Genomic DNA, 22,003 nt, shown 5'->3' on the forward strand with positions numbered 1-22,003 from the left:
TACTTTTCTCTGAGTTACAGAGCTTCTTGGGCTGGTGCTGTGGCACAGCAAGTTAAGTCACCATCTGTGATGTGGACATCTCCTATTGCAGCACTGGTTTGAGTTCCAGCTGCTCTCTTTTTGACCCAGCTCCCTGCTAACATGCCTGGGAAAGCAGCTGTAGGTGACTCAAGTACTTGGGCTTTGCCACCTACATCAAAGATCAGGATGCAATTCTAGGTTCCTGGTTTTGGCCTGATCCAGTTCTGGCTATTACAAGCATTTGAGGAGTGACCCAGCAGGTGAAAAGTCTCTGCGTCTTTCAAAAAATAAAAATAAATTAAAAACTTTAAAGCTTCTGGGCATCCCAGGCACTCATATTTTTTCATTTAAAAATCCTTTTAAACATATAGAAAATACATTATAAATTTTACCACTTCAGCTATTTTTAAGTGCTGCTGAGTACATTAGCTTCAGTGACATTAAGTACACTCCGTGGTCTAACTAGTAAGTTGTAGAGAATTCTAAAGGTTGCAATGCTTTCAAAAGATGTGTTGCCCTTGTAACAGAGGCTGTGAGATTAGGAAAGTTAGAACAGAACTTCATCCCTATTCTAACTGGCAACCCTCAAGAGGCAGATCAAAGCCCAGATGAGCTTTTGCTTTAGGTTTTGCAAAGGCTGAGCTTCCAGAAGTGGAAATCACATCCAAGAGCTATATAAGCTGCTCAGCCTACCAAGAAGTAAGCATAGACTCCTTGGAGCTTCTGTAGCCAGACCAATAACAATTCCTACTTCCTGGAAAAGTTACCATCTATGACCATGTCTAACCTGCAGCTACAGAACACTGTTTTTTTTTTTGTAAAGATGTATTTATTTGAAAGCCAGGGAGACACAAAGAGTTGGAGATTGAAGAGGAGAGGGACCAGGGAGAGATCTTCCATCCTCTGGCATACCTCCAAATGCTTGCAATAACCAGGAATAGGTACAGCTGAAATCAGAAGCCAGTAGCTCAGGCAGGGTCTCCCAAGTTCATGGCAGGAATTCAAGCTCTTGGGCCATCATGCTTGGCCTCCCGGTGCACATTAGGATCAGAACCACATAGTCACTGGAACTCTAAGCATTCATTCTGGTATGGCATGTGGATGTCCCTAAACTCACTGTGCCACAATGACCACTCCCAAAACACTGGTTTTAAGCAGACTGAATTCTCAGTGTGAAAACCTGCTTGAGAAGAATGCATTCCATATCATAGTGCTTGAGTTTGGGTCACCACTCTCCAGATTCCAGCTTCCTGTTAATGTATACACTGGGAACTAGCATGTGATGGCTCAACAACTTGGCCCCTGCCACCTGTGTGGGGGACATGCAGTCAGCCTGGCACAGCCCCAACTGATGGAGGCACTTGGGAATTGAACCTTTTCCCTGACCTCCCACCTTTCAAATACATAAAGAATTTTAAAATGGTTTTGGCCATCTTAATGACTGCTGACTTACAGAGCGCCAACCAAACCTCCTGAAAACAACTATTTGTGCTAGCAAGGCCCTGTCTGCACTGTGGGCTCCACTTTACTGGGTGGACTAGAATTAAGAGGCAGAAGACGGGTGTGGTTTTACGTATCCTGAGAAACACTTACTACTGGAGGTCAGACATCCAAGGAAAGGATTTATTTTTCAGACATGATAAACCAGGAGCTGGGGTGCCTGCAGGTGACAGAACTTTTGTAATTATAAGTGGGATTCTTGTTCCCAAACTGTTAAAACACTTGACTTTCAAGATAAGATGTCACAACTCAGCGAACATTTTGCAGGTACTGCCTGTCTGCTTTTTCCAGCTTTGCCAGCACGTAGCAGGTCCTCAACAGAAGAATGAATGAACCAACAAATCCATCCTTTGGGCTCAAACCTAGGCCCTGTGGATTGTATGATCTTGCAGCACGCATGTCCCATTGAGTAAGACATACTTAGAGACAAACTTCCACTCTCTACTCATGGTATCATGATTCCAAGAGTAAGAATCTGGGGGAAGAGGTGTGGTCACATATGCCATGCCCAGCACAGGAGTCAGTGGATAAGAAAGAAAAGACTCAGACTGATTCCTAGCACTTGAACTCTTCAGATTTTACAAACACTAGGACTTCTAGCCTCAGCACTGTCTACAATCTTGGGCCCAACAATCCTTTGTTGGTAGTAGCAGCCCTGATCCCTTAATGATGTTTAAAAGCATCTAGTGCCTTCACTAACTAAATGCCAGCTCACTGCTCCCTCCAACTGCAGCTTGGACAACTGGCCCTGCCTACAGACAGTACTCAATAGCCCCTGACAGGCACATCACTCGCAGGTAAGACTCACTGCCCTAGCCTTCCATGTTTTGCCCTGGCCTCCGTACACATGCTGGATATAGATGTAGAAACTTCTGCAAGGGTAACACCCCGTTCTGTCTTCACTGGTTCCTAGCCTTGCCCTTGAACCTTTGCTTCTACTGTGAAGCCTACATAGGACCTCAAGCTGTAGGATGAGAGATGATGGAGTGCAGAAGTGCCACCATCTTTTTCTGGGTCCCTTTTGGCCCAGGTAGCCCAGCTTTTTTCTTGGGAGGACACAGGATAGACAAGTGGAAAGTCTGTGCAGTGCTAACTGTTTGAGTGACACATCACAATTCTGAAAGGAAACAAGCTTTGGACAAGAGAATTTACACTCTGGGTGAAAATCACTAGCAGTGGAGGTCCTCATGTGATGACGTAGGTTCCAGACAAACCTGCATGGATGGTATTGTTATCCTTGTCAGAAAGGATCTAAGACAAGCATTGCATGCAAAGTCAGTCATCTCAATGTCACAAACACTGCTGCCAGCCTGTACTACCCAGTATTAAGAGAAGGAATGTCCATTTCTCTAAATCAAGTTCACCAAGCCCATTTCTCTGCCCATACTTAGACAATGGAGTCAATTGCTCTACCAGAAATGATCTGAACTACTCTGTTGAGATGATCCAACACGAGTCTTCACTCATGCACCGTGGAACATGAAACACCCACCACCTTCTCCAAAGCAACATGGGGGAGAGGACAGGGAAAAGGGCAGAGACAAGACCGTCTGGGATGAGGCGGAAGTTCTCTCTGCCATGTCTGTAGGTTTACCTATTGTGTTCAGAGGAAGGCAGTGAACAGAATCATTATGAGTGGAGACCAGGGATCCAGACAAGGATTCAAATTCTGACTCCATCACATGCTAACTCTGTGACCTTAGCCAAGTCATTCAGCCTTCTGCTTTAGTTCCATCATGTGTACAGTACCATAGCAACCATGCTTTCCTCATGAAAGTGTTGCAAGAAGGAGAGAATGTACACATTATGCTGTGGTCAAGAAACAAGGCTCTGGGGCCAAAATTCTTGGGTGCAAAACAGCTGCTGGGCTGGCCAGCTAAGCATGACGTTTGCCTTACTCTCATCACTCCAAGAATGGGGATAATAACAAACTTGGTGGTGGGAGGGTTTTCATGTGAAAAAGTGCTTGAGAAGTGAGCAGTGTATCCTAAGTACTTGGTTAATGCTGCTAGCATGATTAACAGAACACTACATGCATGAACACATGCTAGCAACTTCTACATTCCTGTTATTGTACTAATTATTATTCTGAGATTTGACTTGTCCACTCATCAACAAGGTGAGGGCACTTTGCACACAGCCCATGCTGAGAAATCTGTAAAGCAGTCATCCCTTAGCATTTTGGGGACACTGGTCTCAAGGGGTCTGCCAAAAATCTATGAATGATGAAGTCCCTGATATAAAATTACAAAGTTTTACACACAAACTGCACATATCCTCTTTGTATATTTTAAATGATCTCTAGACCATTTTATTCCCAACACTGGTTGATGTTCTAGAAATAGCTGTAGTAGCATATTGTTTAGGAATAATGATCCAATGAGTACATATGTTCAGTACAGTTGCAATCTAAAAGCAATTCAAATCACGATTGGCTGAACAGTAGATATCAAACTCACAGATAACAAAGGGCCGAGTCTGACAGCATAAAACACTGTCACACCACACAAATTCCATTCCCTTGGTAACACAACCTCCCTTGATACAGCAGGGAGATGGGACTGAGCCTTACAGCACAGCATGAAAGGAAGCAGAACACTAAAGTCATCACCTGGCGAGAGGCAATGGGGACCCCCAGCCAGCTAACTCACAGCTTCACTCTCCATTCTCTGCAGCAGTCAGCTCCTATCCTCATTCTAGCACGGCACCTCAACATGAGCAACAAGTCCCAGCAAAAAACACAAGAACACTTACTGGCATCAAGACGGCCGAAGAGCCAGGCATGGTAGGGTTGGGCAGTGTCCCGGGCATGGAGGCGGGCATGGGTTGCCTCTGTCTGTTGTGGAGGTGTAGCAGAGAAGATAGAGAGCCTGGGACAGGCCTGGGAACAAAGAAAAACACAAGCGTTATTCCCGGTGGCCTGAGCCCGTGTAGCTTGTGTCCAGCACCAGCAGGGACACTGGCATCACGTGAGCCACAGATCAGACCCACTGATGGGAGAGCCACATAATTGAGGATATTAGGGAAATAATAACAAATAAAAGACAAGCCTGGTTTCCTTTGCTGCTTCCTAGTTAATACATCAAATTTCATTTCATTTCCTGACCTCTGTTATCTAACTAATGTGCAGTAGGAACTAGCCTGTAAACCTCCATTGCTCCCCCCCCCACCCCCGTTTTAAGGAAACGGCTTCTGTGATGAAATCCTGAGACTGTTTTGGGGTTGCAGTTCTCTGCAGTGCCTTAGAACCAAGATCTAAGCGAGCACATGTATCTAAATCATACTCCGCCCTCTCCTGCACCTCTGCCTGGAAGCCTGCCTGCTTGACTTTGGGCTTGTTTGGAGCTTGCAGAAGAAACCTCATTCAGGAATTCCCAAGAGAAATCCATTTTGGCTTCATCATTTACAATTGTGATCAGAATAAATACCTAGGGCACAAAACAAGGCAGCCAGATCTTGGGTCAGGGCAGTTGTGCAGCCAGTTTTTCTGTGGGCAAGTCCAAAGCCTAACCCCATCACCCATCTCTGATTTCATCAAAACTCGAGGTGTTTGGCCATTGGATGGAAAATGACCTGGAACTGACCTGCAGACTTGAGCAAGCATGCCTCAAAAGGAGGGTGTAATGTTTGCTTCCATTTGCAAAAGAAAAGAAATTTTAGGATCTTAAATTGATTTCTTGAGCCAAGGAGCATGGGGCCCAGAGAATGTAGGAATTATCTGTGTTTATTAAATACAGCAAACAAGTGACCTGGCGAAGCTCTGAGTTTCCTGATGCTCTTGCTCTGGGGAACTATATACGTGTCAACCATTTGAATACAAGACTTAACAACAAACAACAGCAAACAAACAAAAACCTGGGATCTCTGAGTCTCCCACTCTAACAGATTGATTCTGGATTTCATTCTGCATGGCATGAAAGAAACTCATATTTCCAGAACATGAGTATTGGATGATTTCCTGAAGAAAAAGAAGAAATAAAAGAAAGCTCCTGCACGGTAAGACCCAAGATGTCCAGTGTCAGCCGACAGCTTCCTGTACTGCTTAAAACAGCCTGTCCATCTCCTGACCCCCATCTGCAGGAGGAACCAGAGGGGAGACTCCTGGGATGATGGGAGAACAGAGTTGGGAGGAAGGCAGCCTCACTTCGCAGCTAGCATCCCTGGAAAGATGAACTGTGGCACTCTCTTTGCCCGAGAACTCATTTGGAACTGGAACTATTACATTCGCACCCAAACCAGAGAAGGACCCATCATAAGTCAGTCTGCATTGATAGGCTCAGGAAAGTGTTCATAGCAGAATGTAAAGGTTATACAATGTAGGGCCCAGCACGGTGGCCTAACGGCTAAAGTCCTCGCCTTGAAAATGCCAGGATCCCATGTGGGTGCCGGTTCTAATCCTGGCGGCTCCACTTCCCATCTAGCTCCCTGTCTGTGGCCTGGGAAAGCAGTCGAGGATGGCCCAAAGCCTTGGGAGCCTGCACCCGTGTGGGAGACCTGGAAGTTCCTGGCTCCTGGCTCTGGATTGGCACAGCACCGGCCGTTGAGGTCACTTGGAGAGTGAATCATTGTATGGAAGATCTTCCTCTCTGTCTCTCCTCTCTGTATATCTGACTTTGTAATAAAAATAAATAAATCTTAAATATTAACTGAATAAAGGGGGGTGCGTGAATTGATGTACAGATAGGCTAAAGTAAGTACTTTTTAACAATGAAAGAAATGTTTTCTTATGAGCAGACAAAGGACTATGGGTATTTCTTGATTCATGTCCGGGGAACTTCTGGAATATAGGTTAAAAACAGGAGCAGCAGAGCCTGGGAAGGCCTGTTAGCTTTTACAGTTCCAGAAGACTGCCAGCTTCAGCAGTTCCAAGCTATTACCATGCAAGTGACTTCCCTGGGTCTTAACATCTATCCCATGCTGAGGCAGACAGCTCAAGCCAGATCATAGGGTCTGTGACTTAGTCAACAGAAATTTGCTTGAAATCCTCTAGTCTTAATGCTTTGTTGGGGAGTTTCATAGCAAGAAAAACACCTGGATAGCAAAGCATATAATGCTTGGTAAAGATCAATTATTCTAAGTCCAATATTAACAACCTGAGTTCCCTAATTTCATACTGAAAGATTCAGGTAAAGGATCCCTACATATGAGCATAATCATCTCTTTTTCTATACATTCATGCAAAAAGATGCCCACACACATGTCTAGACATACAAATGTACAGCCTTATACTGCATGCCTGCTTTCCTGGTCACCAGGGGACAGACTTTGAATGCGGACGGGGATAAGAAAAAACTGTCACTGGACAGATAACTGAAAGCATGTCTTTTCACGATGTGGGTTGGCATTGTTATCCTCACAAACGCCAAAAAATGATCATCATTTACCTTCTGTCCCCTGCCTGACATCTTAGAAATCATCTCGGTGATCACTTCTTATTGATGCGTTCTTTCAAAAAAGAAACCAATTAGACAACTTCATGACTATGTGAATGGAAATGTAAAAGTGAGTAAATCCAAAACAAGCTTTTATTCTTCCCCTAATAATGGAAACTCCCTGTTGTACAGAGCTGCCAAGGGAATTTAATTCAGCATTCTCATTAGATTGGTTATTTCCATAGCATGTGTAGATCTCCTAGATTTTAAAATATCAAGTATGCCTTCATTAGTTAAAAAAGCTTTTTAGGATGCAGGGATATCTTGGGATTATAATGATAACTTCCTAATAATACTAATCAGACCAGTTAGCAGTGGATACTTGCTAGGGAAAACGATTGAGATCCTTGTATATTGGGATTCAGAAGAATTCTGAAGTCAGTCTTTTACAAGTAGATTCTGTAATTTCCCCAACCCCTAATTATCAAACTATTGGAATTTTCTAGGCTTCTTGCTTGTGTTTGGAAGACAGACAGACATGGGTTGGGGGGTTTCGGGGAAAGCAAAGGGACAGTGGGTGAGTGAAAGTGGAATCTGTACCTACCTACTTATCAGAAGGGTCATAAAGGACGAGACTGAGTGTTATCTATAGAGTGAAGACGAAGAAACACTCATTTGTCCAGATTAGGCAAATCATTGTGGCAAGAACATTGAAACAATTAATTGCCTAATTCCTTTTGTGTATGTAAAGTCAGAATTGAAACAGTAATTTTTAATTGCTACACTATAGTTGCATCCAAGATGATATTCTAGACAATGCTTCATTTTTTTAGAAGTTATTTGTTACTGCTTTCATGTAATTTGAAATAGTGCAACATGGCAGGCTGGTCCCACTACTCTGAATCCAGAAACACTGAAATTTGTTCATGGTTCCATGTGTCATAAAGGCCAACAAGGCTTCTACTCAGCTTGCCTGATACGGCTTCCTGCCTCACACCTTGACAGCTCAAATGACTGTTCATGATTTTTTGTTGTTGTTGTTAAAATATATTCATGGTATATTTCCCTTGATAATCACATGGCTCTCTGGTCTTATGAAATAGAATTCTGTAGTATGGCTAACATGAGAAATAATTCATCTCTCTGAAATTATTTTTCTCCCTCAATACAAATACAAATACAACTTCCCTAACAACGTATCAATGAGACTCTGAAAATATGATGGTAAACAGCAGTCAGGTTGTGCAGACAAAGACCCAATAGTCTTTCTCCAGTGCAGGCTTGCTCTCTTGAGCTAGTAACTGCAGACTTGGAACACGCAGAACCTCCTTTTTAATAACCAGATGCCTCTAGGTAAAGTATTTCTACTAAAAATTATTGAGGCATGGAACAAGGTAAGATGTGTGAGCTCATGTTGAATTGTTCAATTACTGCACACAGGCCTGCAGCATTAGGAGTCTTCCAATGTGACAGATTAGGCCTCTTTCTACACTTGTATAAACATACTGCTTACAGCTGAAATCTGTGTAAGCTTTTCTTTCAATTAACATGTCAAGGGTGACAAACTGTGTTTTCACTGTCCTCTGCCGAATGATAAGTACCACAGCAAACGACTTCATGTCCTCATGCCTCCATCCCCCCAGAAAGCATCTGCCAGTCTCAGGTGTCTGAATGGCCAGTACTGTCTGCCGGTCTTTCCGCCCTTGAACAAACCAACTACTTGAGAGGAGTTAAGTTTGGTGTGTCAGTTTGGAGGGCTGGAGATGGTCTTTGTGGACTGTTGTCCTACTACAGGTCTCCCAGTGTTCGCTGGCATCCCAGCTTGTCCATGAACGTATCAGGAATGTAGAGAAGCATAAGGAAGAGTGCGCGCATCGAGCTCTGCCTAGAATGCAGACAACACACATAAAAAGATGACGTGGCGAAGATAGGAATTATCACCACAGGGATCGGTAGGGGGAAGACAGATTTTTTCTTAAAGCTTCTAAGCAAGTATTTTTTCCTTCAAGCTCCAGAATAAGAAAACAGGAATAACAGTGGGCAGGGAGCAGGAGATTCAGGTGCCATTGCTGCCAGGAAATGCCACAAAGTTTCTAGAAAAGTGGAATGAGAAGTATGAGTTTATTTTGGTGCAAAATCATTTTTTAAAATATATGGAAAATACGTATCATGAAAAAGGTACTGTGTGAGCTCAAGATATTTTGCACCAAGACAAACTCACTTAAAAATATCTTTTTAAGAAAATCATATTCATCTAGAAGAAAGCTAGCTGACAGAAACTTTCTCCCATCCTCTGGTTCACTCCTTGAATGCCTACAATAGCTGGTACTGGGCTAAGTCGAGTCCAAGAATCAGGAACCCAATTCAGGACGTCCCTGTGGATGTCAGGAACCAAGTACTTGAGCCATCACCTGCTGCCTTTCAAGATGTCCATGAGCAGAAAGCCGGCACTGGAAGCAGAGCCAGCATTCACACCCGGGATATCTGACATGGGATTTGGGAGTTCCAAGCAACATCTTAACCACTGTACCCAACCCCCAGCCCTAGACTTTGTTGAACTTTTGAACTTCACATTTCATCAGTCTAACAACCAATCCCAACTGAAGCTCTAGCATTCAGAGTCTAGATTTGACATAGCCAACTGGATGTTCTTAATCCAACTGGCCTGTAGCTGCCCTGTGATGAAAGGAGTCACTGCTCTTTGTACCCTGAGTGCCTAACTTAGCATGCGACACACAGTAGGTATCTATATGGAAGAACACTGAGCCAGTCGAGCACCTGATTCTCAACATCAAGACCACATCTGAAAGACAACTAAACCCTAAGTAGAAAGTGTTCTTGAAAAGCAAGTGAAGTTGGTGAAAAGGGACTTTACATTCCATGTGTCTATACTTGCTTCTCTCTGGAAGGTAATGCCATTTCACACACATTGGAGAAAAGTGAGTTTTGCCCACTGTGTTTCTGATTACCTAGGGCAAGAAATGTGTGCTTGCTGGGCATGTTCTTGAGTGAAGTATTGTATCCTAAACTGGCCTAAGCCTTTGCTTGGGATGCGGAGGCTGAAATAAAAGGAAGGACACACAAACTCTTAAATCTTAAGTGGCGCCAGTTCCTAGGCAGAATGCTCATGACTCACTCTTCTCCGAAGTGGAATTTTAAAATTTACATTTCTGTAAAGGAAACAAATTTGAGGATAATCAAGTAGAAGGTGAAATGGAAGGACAATATACTCTCTTCTGCAGTAATAATTCTAGCATCAAACTGGAGACTGGAAACTGTGGTCTCAGGAGTCAGACTTCCTAGGTTAGAAGCTGAATTGGGTAACTGAGGAAGCTGTGTAACTCCTGGCCAGTGCCTAGACCTCACTGGGCCCCAGTTTCTTCAACTATAAAAAGGGAATGATAGGGTTATTCCATGGAATAGAATTACATGTTAAGTACAGTGAATATGCTTAATAAAAATCAGTTGTTCTTTTTATAATTATTGCAAAACTCTGCTCAAGCAACAGATTAATCCCTGTTGTTCAAGAAACTGTGTTTTAAGCCTAGGAAATTAAAGAACACCAGTTCCTTTGCTTTAACATAGAGCTACAATCGGACACGTGTTGGTCTTACGTATTTAAGTGATTCCTTTAACAAGCCATCCACTTTAGATCATAAATCCTATGGAGGCAAATAGACATCTCTCACCCACAACTTTAGAGAATTGTAAGATGACTTCACATTCTTTCTCAGAAAGTGCCCTTGAAAATATTTCCTCAAATGGAACCGAACTAGTTCCCCGGAGAGCCATCCTCGGTATTTTGTTTTTCCTGAAAACAATGACAACAATCCAACAGAAGCAATAATTAGGGAAAAAAGAAAGCTGTCTGACTTGTATTTAAAATGATATCATATTACTGCCCTTTTTTGGAATGAGTTCACTCCCTGTACCAAGTCTCATTGCCAAGCCCCTAAACAGAGATGGCAAGGATGGTATTTCCTCTTGGAACGAATGAGACAAAAGCATTTGACTCTAGAAACAGTATCAAAGTGCCAGCAGTTTCAATAAACGATATCCTCTTGTAGTTTTCTTCAACTTAAGAAAGGGCTTCTGTTGAGAGAGCAGACATTCCCCTGCAAGAACTGTTCCCCATCAGTTTTTACTTTTGCACAGATATCGGGTAGGGGAGTTTACAGGAAGAGAACGTGGTTTCTTAGTCTGTATCTTTGGTCTTACTCCTAGCCCTCAGCTAGCCTGCAATAGTGAAGCAGTCAGTGTCAAAGTTCATGGCCTTTGTGTTCAGCAAGGACACCAGGAAACCAATCTCCATGGGATGCAAAATTCCATGGCTGCCCACCACCTGGCCTCTGCCTGTTTCCCAGCTCATGGCCTCGGTTACTGCGGCACCTGCCATAGCCCTTCCTTCTAGGTTCATGGAAGTCTTGCCTTCCTGCTCCAGGCCCTTCACAGGAGTGACCCTCACCTTCTCCTCTCTGGCTGCCTTACTAACCAGGTGGGAGCCTTCGTTGGATAGTTCTCAGTGTACTCTGTACTTCCCCAGTATCATCTATCACTATTTAGTAAGTCAAGGACTCAGTCACCATGAAAGTACTAAGCACCTAATATGTGTAAGACAGACTCTGCAAATCCCATTTCAGAGAGGAAAAAATCAGCTTGGTTATGCAGCTCATTTGCATAATAATTCCTTCAAACACTTCAAATAGGTGAGACTTAATGATAAGTTAGGTATGAACTGTAGTCTCTTAGAATTTACCATCTGAGCTTCCTGATCAAAAGTTACCCAGGAATTTTTCAAAATGCTTATTCTTTCTTTTTATTTGAAAGAGTGAGACAGATCTTACACCTTACTAGTTCACTTCCCAAATGCCTGCAACAGTTAGGAGAGCTTGGTTTTTTTTTTTAAAGATTTATTTATTTTTATTGGAAAGGCAGATGTACAGAGAGGAGGAGAGACAGAGGGGAAGATCTTCCTTCCGATGATTCACTCCCCAAGTGGCCACAATGGCCGGTGCTGCACCAATCTGAAGCCAGGAGCCAGGAATTTCTTTCTGGGTCTCCCACGAGAGTGCAGGGTCCCAAGGCTCCTGGACATCCTCAGCTGCTTTCCCAGGCCACAAGCAGGGAGCTAGATGGGAAGTGGAGCTGCCGGGATTAGAACCTGCGTGCATATGGGATCCAGGCGAGGACCTTAACCATTATGCTATCGTGCTGGGCCAGGGAGAGCTTGGTTTTCAATCTGATTCTCTCACACGGGTATCAAGAACCCAACTACTTGAGCTATTATTTGCTGCCTTATAGAGTGCAACTTTAGCAGAAAGTTGAGTCAGAAGCAGAGCTGGGATTTCAAGGATGCATTCTGGTATGGAATGCAGGCGTTCCAAGCAGCACCTTCACTATTGCAGCCACTCCTGCACCCAACTAGACCATTAAATGTCATCAGCTGAGATCATATCTGCCTTGTCTCCCAGAGAAGATACTTCTGAAGTTCCAGAAAGCCCAGGGTACCTATAAGATGTGTTATAAATAAATCTTGAATGAATGAAAACACAGACATAAAGAATCCAACTGGCAACATACATTGCAAGATCAGAGTTCAATAAGTTGTTTTTGCTAAGAATTTAATTAGCTTACAAGTCACAAGTGAAAATGTAGCTTACAAGAGCAGCTCTGTGCAACCCATCCCTGTCCTTGAAAAGCATAGTTAACTCAAGGTAATCTATATTTCTATCAGTGTCCCTTGAAGCTTTCAGATGAGTTTGAGTGATTTAACTTTGAAGCAATTAAATCGATTCCTTTTGAAAGTATAGCTTAGCTCTTTCATAAGAACAGGCTAAGAATAATTCAGAAACATTCATCTGCCTCCAATCTCTAGAATGTTCTGAAAACTGGATGTGTGCCCTACAAATAAAGTTGCACTTTCTATTTCTCAAAGCTCCGTGCACCAAGGTACCAGTTACAGCTGTCCCATGGTCAACTAAACATCTCCTTTCTGCTTTCCACAGAATTATCAGTACTGACAAGAGCACTTTTGGACTCATCATCACCAGGAATGTTGGAAATTAAAATTTATCACACAAGGTAAATGTAGCCCTCCTTTTTTTTTAAAATCAACTTTATACTGGAGACACTTCTTTTACAGATGTAGTATTTGCTGTCTGATGTATTGGCAACATCAATCTCTTTTTCTTTAAATGGATGCCTGGTGATGAGAAAGCCGAGAGTGGTAATAAAAATAGTATGGCTAACAGATCTCCTTGCTGCTGGAGTCTTTTTGCGTAGCTTTGTAGCATACATTCTGCACACATTGAGGGAGAAAGCGGGGTTTACTAGAACTTGCAAGTGTTTTAACCAGAGAGTATAGGGATGGTAGAAATTCAAATTTACTGCCATTATGTTAAAACTATTAAATCTCTCTCCCCGCCCCCTCTCCCTTCTTCCTTTCCTTTTTCTCTCTCTTCTTTTGCTTCGTTAATGACTGATTCCTGCCCCATTAATCTGAATTAGTCGTGCAGTCAGCCTGATTCATTTAAGTTAACCAAAAACATGGCTGGATTGATTTTTGAGGTACTATTGCAAAATTTAAAAAAAAAACCCTATTCCCAAAATGTGATCTTTGTTTGCTTATAAAAAGCTAAAGGTTCTTTCTGAAAACCTTTTATAACACATCCTAAATGCCAGAACAGTTTGATTGCAGCAGGGGTCAGATATAGAAACACGAAGAGATGGCTTTTCCATCAGCCAATGACTTCTAATAGGCATCAATTATTCATCAAGTTACACTTAGACAAGGCAAGTCAATGAAGATCCAAAGGCAGAAGATACTAGATGATTCAGAGTGCAGTTCAGAGGAGTTAGGCACACCTGCCTATGGCAGAGGGAAGCATGTTGCTCTGAAAACTCTTCCCTGCTGTGAGTTGTTAGTAAGCTTCCTGCCCGCTTCCTAAGGACAAATAATCACCCTCTGATTATAAACCTGATCATTCACAGGGGATTGCTGCTTGCATTCATTTGCCCAAAATGAATAATTCATGAATGTATTCACCAGCACTTGTCTGGCTACCCTGCCAGCTTACAACAAGCATGGGGGAGCCCCCAGGAACCTAGCCTTCAAGTTCTAGCCAGCAGTGATGTTTTTAGTTCTCTCCTGACCTGTGCGCTTGCGAGTTGTCATATGTAACTGGTTCATGTGTGGTGGAATCACAGCCCAATCTTCACAGTATCTCCGTTTCCCAGAGACACCAGCCACTTGCAACAACAGCTCTGGTTATAAGGGACATCGGGACGAGCACAAAACTCTTGCGAGGGTCTGCTGGCTCCAAGGGGCGGCCTTTGTTCATCCTGCATGCCGCCGTGTGAGGCTGCTGCCGGCGATGCCCCCTGCTTGTGCCCTCCTTGAACCTCTCTGTTTGAATCTTGTTTCCTCACTTCTCTCCTGGGAGACAGAATTTACGATGCCTTTCACCCAATCACTCGCCAGGACCATCTCAGCTCTGTAGGGGGTGGTGCTAGAATTTATGAACTCCACTGATCCACCAGCAGGAGAGGGGACATGGCGGAGGTCCCGAGGGAGCGGCTCTTGGCAGCTCTTACTCTCTGCACAGACAATGCACCTTTAGGCTGCTCAAAGCTTGATTTCTCAACTTATATGAGGACACTAAAAAAAAAAAAAACGCATGGAAAAATGAAACGGTGAGCTCATTTTGGTGCAAAACAAAAACCCAGAAATTTCCGCATAGGCACATCACCAAAAAGAAGTAAGTATTAAGAAAAAAACTGATGTATAGTTTTAACATTATTTATTTACTTTTTGCTCCAAAATGGGCTTCTCCTTTAAATCTACTTCCTACTGACTTCATGTGGTGCCACATGTTCAAGTAGCAGTCATGCTCTGAGCTTTAGTTGTCCTCCCAGGAAACACACAGGAAAATTGGTTCTGCAAATGGAGTCTCAGCATGCTTCTGCCTCAGTGCAGCCCCACTGTGAGCTGCAGACTCAGTGGCCATTAATCCTGTAAGCGATCAGACAGCGGAAGCCTACTGGATGAGTGGGCTGTCCTAAAGAAATCCTAGCCAAGCAAGGGTCAAACATCAAAGAAGGGCCAGGGTGGGAGGAGAAGACATGGAGAGCTTGGAAAAGGTCCCATACCATGAAGGGCTAGGATGGAAGATTCAAGAAGAAAGTAAAGGAATTAAGAACTTTTTAGCCAACGGGGTTGACATACAGTATAGTGGTTAAGTCTGCGCTTGGAACTGGCACATTCCATTTTGGAGTCCCTGGCTTCAAGTCCCAGCCCTGCTTCTAAGCCCTTTCTGTGTTAATGGACATTCTGGATGGCATCAGGTGAAAGCCCACACACTTGGGTCAGTCCCTGACATACCCACCTAAGGAAATCCAGATTGAGTTCGAGACTTTCGGCTTTGAGTTGGCCCAATCTTAGCTGATGCAGGCAACTGAGGCGTAAACTAATGAATGGTAGATAAGAGCTATCCCTTTCCCTCTAGAACTCTGCCTTTCAAATAATCGACAACAATTCTTTAGTCAATGGAAAGACAGAAATGACAATAACAATCAGAATGTTTCTAGACTTTTAGATTCAGACAATAGTCACCAGTTACTTTAAAAAAAAGTATGTTATCTGAAAGGCAGAGTGACAGATGAAAAGAGAGAATGAGAGAAAGAGCCAGAGTGAGCTTTTATCTGCTTCATTCCCCAAATAGCTGCAATGAATGAAGCTGGACCAGCCTGAAACTAGCAAACTGGAGATCTACTTCTTTTCCCCCTATTTGTGGCATTTGGGTCAGCTTTCTGCTGCTTTCCTCGGCATGTTAGCAGGGAGCTGGGACTTAAGTCAGCCCTCCACTCTGGAGTGCCAGCATCACAGGCAGAGGCTTAACCTACTGTGCCACAAGGCTAGCCCCATTATCAGTCCCTTTCAAGCCCAACAGAAGCAAAATAACAATAGTATATTAATGGCACATGGCATTTCAGTTGGAAAAGAGTTTTTCTCCTTAGAACAAACAACGATCCAACAGTTCAATGTCTAACTGTGGTTTTGGAATTTCCTCTGATTAGGTTCCTAAGAAAATCGACATGGCCTGTCTGGCCTGGCTGCTGGGAGGAGGAGAAGGATCTGGCTTAGCCCTGGATTGGGCCTTATATGTTCCCTTTCTCCAGCGTGGCTGTCAGAAATGATGGAGATACTGCTGGCTTCCATCACTAGCCAGAAAACTGGAAAAAGCAGCTTTGTGTGGCTGACAACGTACAGGCTTTGGGCTGTCTCCTGCCTCTGTGGCAGTCCAAGAATGGGTTAACTGTACAAGTCATTTATCCTGCTTTGTCATTAGCAAAATCTATGTGGTCATAATTCCATAATTCCCAAGTCACAGGTACGAAGATTACAGAAAATATTTCAAGTGTGGCTGGCTCTTGGAAGGTGATGGAGAGATGATTAACTTACTCTAGAAAAAAAAATGTTGAGTATCATTTAAACAAATGGCATTAGGGCATTGCATTTTGTGCAGGAGTAAGACACCACATGGAGGGGCCAGTGCTATGGGCTCAGTAAAGCCAGTACCTGTAATACTGGCAACTCATATTGGCACCAGTTCGTATCCCGGCCAACCTGCTTCCCATGCAGCTCCCTGCTTGTGGCCTGGGAAAGCAGTAGAGGATGGCCCAAAGCCTTGGGACCCTAGATTCACATAGGAAATCAGGAAGAAGCTCGCAGCTTTGGCCTGTAGCCATCTGGGGAATGAATCAACAGATGAAAAATCTCTCTGTCACTTCTCTATCTCTGGCTTTCCAAATAAACACATTAAAAAAAAGCTACCTGGAATTCTTGAGTCCCTGTTTAAGGCCTGGGTTGTGCACGCTATGAGGCAGCAGAAGGTAATTTAGATATTTGGTGCCTTGTGACCTACATTGGATGCCTGGATTGAGTTCCAGGCCCCTGACGTTAGCCTGGCCAAGTCCAGGCAGTTGTAGGTATTTGGGCAGTGAATCAGTGAATAGAATATCCCCTTTTCACTCTCCACACCCCCCACTCCCTCCCTCCTTCCTTTTCAGCTGATGAAAATAAATAAAAAAGAATAAAAGTCCTGATCTTTTCAGGTTTTCATTACATAACAAGTAAATGGAAATACGATTTCCAGCTACAATGGTTCGAACCTGGGTGGTGGGGAGAAGGCGGGACAGTGTAAACCATTTGAGGAAAGATCTGGAAGCATCTGTCCTCTCCAAAGAATGCTCTGTGTGGCCACCATCATCTGTGTGGAGAAGCCTATGCTGAGCGTTGAGAACACTGATCCTATAGGAGCTTTATGGAGGAGTGCTGAATGACTTAATGAAGTCGTTTCATCGCACACCATCCTTCATCTCCTGGCACGCTGAACCCCATGACACAACAAGGATCTTTTTGAAGGGCTCTGAAAATGTGAAGCATTATTCTGATTTCTAGGCACTGTCAACCCCTCAAGGGGCATGGGGTAAGGGCAGAGTTTCTAGGAAAACAGTGCGCCCTGCTTTGTGCAACATTCCCCAAGTCACCTTTCAAGTTCTCCCACTTTGCAAGAGCACTTATCACAAAGCCCAAGTGATATTAATTTGAAACACCTAAGAAAAGAGTAGCAGCAAAATATACAATAATGATACTTGGCATTTATCCTGTACTGTTCAACCAGGCCTCGCTGGATTCCAACCTACACGTGGACAGGCACATAAGAAAGTACTGATTGTGGCTTTCCCTGTGGGCAGATTTGGTTCTGGCACTGGATCCTAAGCTTGAGATTACAGCCATGCTAAACCCATTAACATACTCATTACCCCTACAGACACAGACAGACATCTACATGTTTAAAGGGAAAAAAAAAACAGTTGAAAACTTTTAGAGCTGGTGTTGTGGCATATGAGGGAAAGCTGTCACCTGCAGTGCTGGCACCCCCCTATGGACACTGGTTCCAGGCCCAGCTTTTCCACTTCCAATCCAGCCCCGTTCTAATGTGCATGGGAGGACAGCAGAGGACAGCCCAAGTGCTTGGGAAGCTCCTGACTCCAGGTTTTGAATCAGTCCAGCTCCAGTAGTTGTAGCCATTTGGGGATTGAGTCAAAAGATGGAAGAGCGCTCTCTCTCTCTCTCTCTCTCTCTCTCTCTGACTGGCCTTTTAAATAGATAAATCTTGAAAGGGACAAAACAAAAGAAAAAAACACCTTTTGCTGTCAAAGTCTGAATCTCAGGTTTATGCTTTTCAAAGACATTTTATTTGCTTCTGTTCTATATTTGAGAGGCAGGGTGACGAGAGATCCCCCGTCATTGCTCTACTTCCAAAACATGACTCACAACAGCCATGGCTAGGCCAGGCCAAAGTCAGTAGCCAAGAATGCCATCTGGGTGTCCCATGTAGGTGGCAGAAACATACCTCCTTAAGCCATAGCTTGTTGCCTCCCAGGGTGTGCACTAGCAGGAAGTTGGAATAGACGAGGGGCTGCAACAGGAGTGCTGTCACACCGATGTGAGCCTTCCCAACAGCTGTGTCACAGCTGTCCCTAAACAACTGCTCTCCTATCCTGGATTTAGACTCTCACAGGCTTGCTTCATTCCGATATTTCCTTCAACCCCCTTCTTCGGATATTTGTAAGGGTAATTGAAATGTCCGTGTCTGTTCTTTACAGTTGTGACATTTTAAAAGGCTTTTTTTTTTTTAGTTCATTCTGAACTCAGTTTTGTTTAGATTTAAACGATTAGTTAAAAGCCACACAGGGGTTTACATAGAATGTCTCTTTCAAGGCACTTTTCCCTTCCCTGGTGGCCTTGCATTTTGCCAGAGAGTGACTTGCTCAGTCTTCCCAAATTATTCCCCAGGCAGTCCCACTGCTACTTTCAAACAAATGTGGTATTTGGGGTTTCAAGTTTAAAATGCAATTTGGTATCATTTGAGATGTCTTCTTAAAGCTTAATAAACATCTTCCCCTGAGGGACTTGGGGTCTGATTTTAATTTGTGGTAGGGTTATGGGCAAAGTAAATGTCAATTGTAGCTATAGACAGGAAGTCCCTAATATAAATAGAAAGGGAACAAGATGGACAGTGCCTTTAAAGACCATCTAGCTCACTACGCTTGCTCCTGGGGAAGTAATCGTTCCCTAAGACATTACTTCCTCAGTTTCTCCCCTGAAATTCAGCCCCTGTGTCCAGGCAGAAAGGCCAGAAGGTACTTTCTTGGTCTGCGTCAATGAACATGTGATCACAAAATAAGGAAGCACAGGGACAGCCCTTTGTGGTTTAGTTGTGTTGATGAAATCTGTTCCCAAGGGTTCTACTGCCTCAGTTACTCATCTGCCTGTTGACCTCGGGCTGTGGCCTTGGCATCCCTGAACTTGTATTTCTTCAGGTTATGAAGTGGCTTCACCCACAATCTTCAAGGATATTTCAAGTACAGGTGGGATTGACAGTAGGTCACCCGACTTTCAGAGAGACCCAGAGCTCTGTGTGTCAGGGAAGTGACACAGTCATTATGAGCAGATTTTCCTTAATGCAGGTGACATGTGGGTGGGCAGGGCATCATGGACCATTCTTAGATGGAGCCCTCCTTAGACAGAGCCTCCAAATAAAGGCACACAGCCTCCCGAGATCCTGTTGGGATTGAGGGGGTAGCTTCTCCTCACATAGTAACAGTGATCCTTCAAGTAGGCATGAAATTGAGTGCAGTCTTCTGTACATAAGTCAATGGTTTATTATCAACCAGAATAACATCTGAAGGAAGATGAAAAGAACACACCCCTAAATAAGTTACTTCTGCCTTTTCAGTGTGGTGGTATTAGACCCTTTGCATTTTAAACTGGGCAATGGGAATCACAAAAGTCCTCCAAGCCTCTGAGCCACAAGAACAAATACCGACACCACTGCAATGCAGACACTGTCTGAATCCACCAGCTGAAAGAGCTAAGATGACATCCAGAAGCACCTGCCTGTTTAAAATGTTATGGACGGTGCCATCCTTGGTGCAGGTGATAGTTAATTTTGTGTGTGTCAACTTGACTGGGTCCAAGGGGCCCAGATAACTGGTCAAAAATGATTCCCGAGTATGTCTGTGATAGTGTCTCCAGGAGAGAACAGCATTTAAACTGGTGGACCGACTAAGGCAGCCTGCCTTTCCCAATGTGAGTGGGCATTAGGCAGATCACTGAAAGCCTGTATAGGACACAGAAGCGGACAAAGAGTGGATCTATTTCTGCCCTATTAGTTAAACAGGACCTCTGTCTTCTGCCCTCAGTCTGGGAAAACAAACACCCTTGAACATCGCCACTTCTCAGCCCTCCAGACCTCAACTAAAATTTACCCCACAGGATTTCCTTGGTTTGCACCTGGCGCAGAGTCAGCACAGAACTTTGCAACCTTGATAATTCAGTGAACTAACTCCCTAGAATAGATCATAGGTCATTGATAGGTAGGTAGCCAGGTTCTGTACTTACAATGGAGTTACATACCAATAAAGCCCTCATAAATTGAAAATATCATGTTGATAAAGAGGTTCAATATGTCCAGCATATCAAACATACATGGCTAAGCTGCCTTCAACATGCTCAAAACACTTGCATTAGCCTATACTTATGAAAATCATCCCACACAAACCCTAGGTTATAGTAAACTGTTGAATACTTATTTACTACACAGTATTGACCCATAGTAGTTCTATGGATATACTTTTTTAAAAAAAGATTTATTTATTTTTATTACAAAGTCAGACATATATAGAAAGAAGGAGAGACAGAGAGGAAGATCTTCCTTCCAAGGACTCACTCCCCAAATGAGCGCAACAGCCGGTGCTGCACCGATCCAGAGCAAGGAGCCAGGAACCTCCTCCAGATCTCCCACATGGGTGCAGGGTCCCAAGGCTTTGGGCCGTCCTTGACTGCTTTCCCAGGCCACAAACAAGGAGCTGAATTGGAAGTGGAGCTGCGGGGATTAGAACCGGTGCCCATATGGGATCCTGGTGCGTTCAAGGCGAGGGCTTTAGCCGCTAGGCCACCATGCTGGCCCCTATGGGTGTACTTTTATACCATCATAAAACAGAAAATTGTAAGTAAAATTATCATGAAGTTTGGTACCTGTTTTAGCTAGCTATCATTTATCTGATTTTCTGCCTGTCAGTGCATCCATCATCCATCCATCTGTAACTCCTCTTGGTTTATTGCTATGGAAAATATTAAAACCCAATATTTAGATCCTTTTTTTTTAGCAAAGGTCCCATATCCACTTAAACATATTTGGTAATATTGAGAGAGTAAAATCCATACATTGAACTTGGCATTCCTCATTTTCTACTTGTAATCATTCACCAAGTTCTACTTATCCCATCCCCCAAACAGACCTGCAAGCCAACTAGTTGGCTCCATCCAGTGACCAAATGCCTGGTCCCAAACCGTGTCATCTCTCACTTAGTTTCTTTCAACAGTTTCTGCCTTTACTTTTGCTTTTCTCCAATCAACGCTCCGCATTACAGACAGAATGGCATTCATGGACCAAAGATCATAATGTTTCCCCACTCAAAATCTACCCAGGCTCAACTTCCTTTTGTTAGCATGTAGAATTGAATAACAAAACTCTTCATATACTCAAATGCTCTTAAAAAAAAAACTATCAGCTACAGGGAAAGGACAAGGGAGAGGGAACAGAGAGAACGTGAGAAGAGATGGAAGGAAAGAGGGAAAAAGAGTGAGAGAAGAGACTTCCACGTGCTGGTTCATTTCCCAAATGACTGGACCAAGCTGAAGCTGGGAACTCAGTTCAGGGCTTCCAAGGAGGCATCAGGAACCCAGTAGCTCAGCTGTCATGGTTACCTGCTGGGGCTAGATTAGCAGGAAGTTGGAGTTGGGAATTGGAGCCAGATATTGAACCCAGGTACTCTGATGAAGGATGCCATTGTCCTTACCAGCTGCTTAACTGCTACACTAAACTCCTCTCCCTGTTTTGCTTCTTCAGTATTTGGTACTGCTGCTTTTCAGTTGGTCCAATACATTCCACATCTGTCCCATGTCCTCCTCCCCTCATTCATTTCCTAAAATGTACCAGTCTCTTTCCCATCCCAGTTCCTTGACATGTCCTATAGCATTT

At 43.7% G+C, this 22,003-nt stretch overlaps 1 protein-coding gene across 3 annotated transcripts in view; it reads right to left on the minus strand.

Moving 5' to 3' along the window:
* The window catches only part of CREB5 (cAMP responsive element binding protein 5), a 392,014-nt gene that overhangs the window by 87,219 nt on the left and 282,792 nt on the right, over positions 1-22,003 (minus strand). For all 3 annotated transcript variants that reach the window (XM_058677950.1, XM_004582410.2, XM_004582411.3), the window contains one exon: positions 4,276-4,402. In XM_058677950.1, coding sequence (XP_058533933.1) covers positions 4,276-4,402 — 127 coding nt within the window. The remainder of the gene's footprint in view (positions 1-4,275; positions 4,403-22,003) is intronic.

The sequence above is a fragment of the Ochotona princeps genome, chromosome 20 (assembly GCF_030435755.1).
Source record: "Ochotona princeps isolate mOchPri1 chromosome 20, mOchPri1.hap1, whole genome shotgun sequence".
In the NCBI taxonomy this organism is placed as follows: Eukaryota; Metazoa; Chordata; class Mammalia; order Lagomorpha; family Ochotonidae; genus Ochotona; species Ochotona princeps.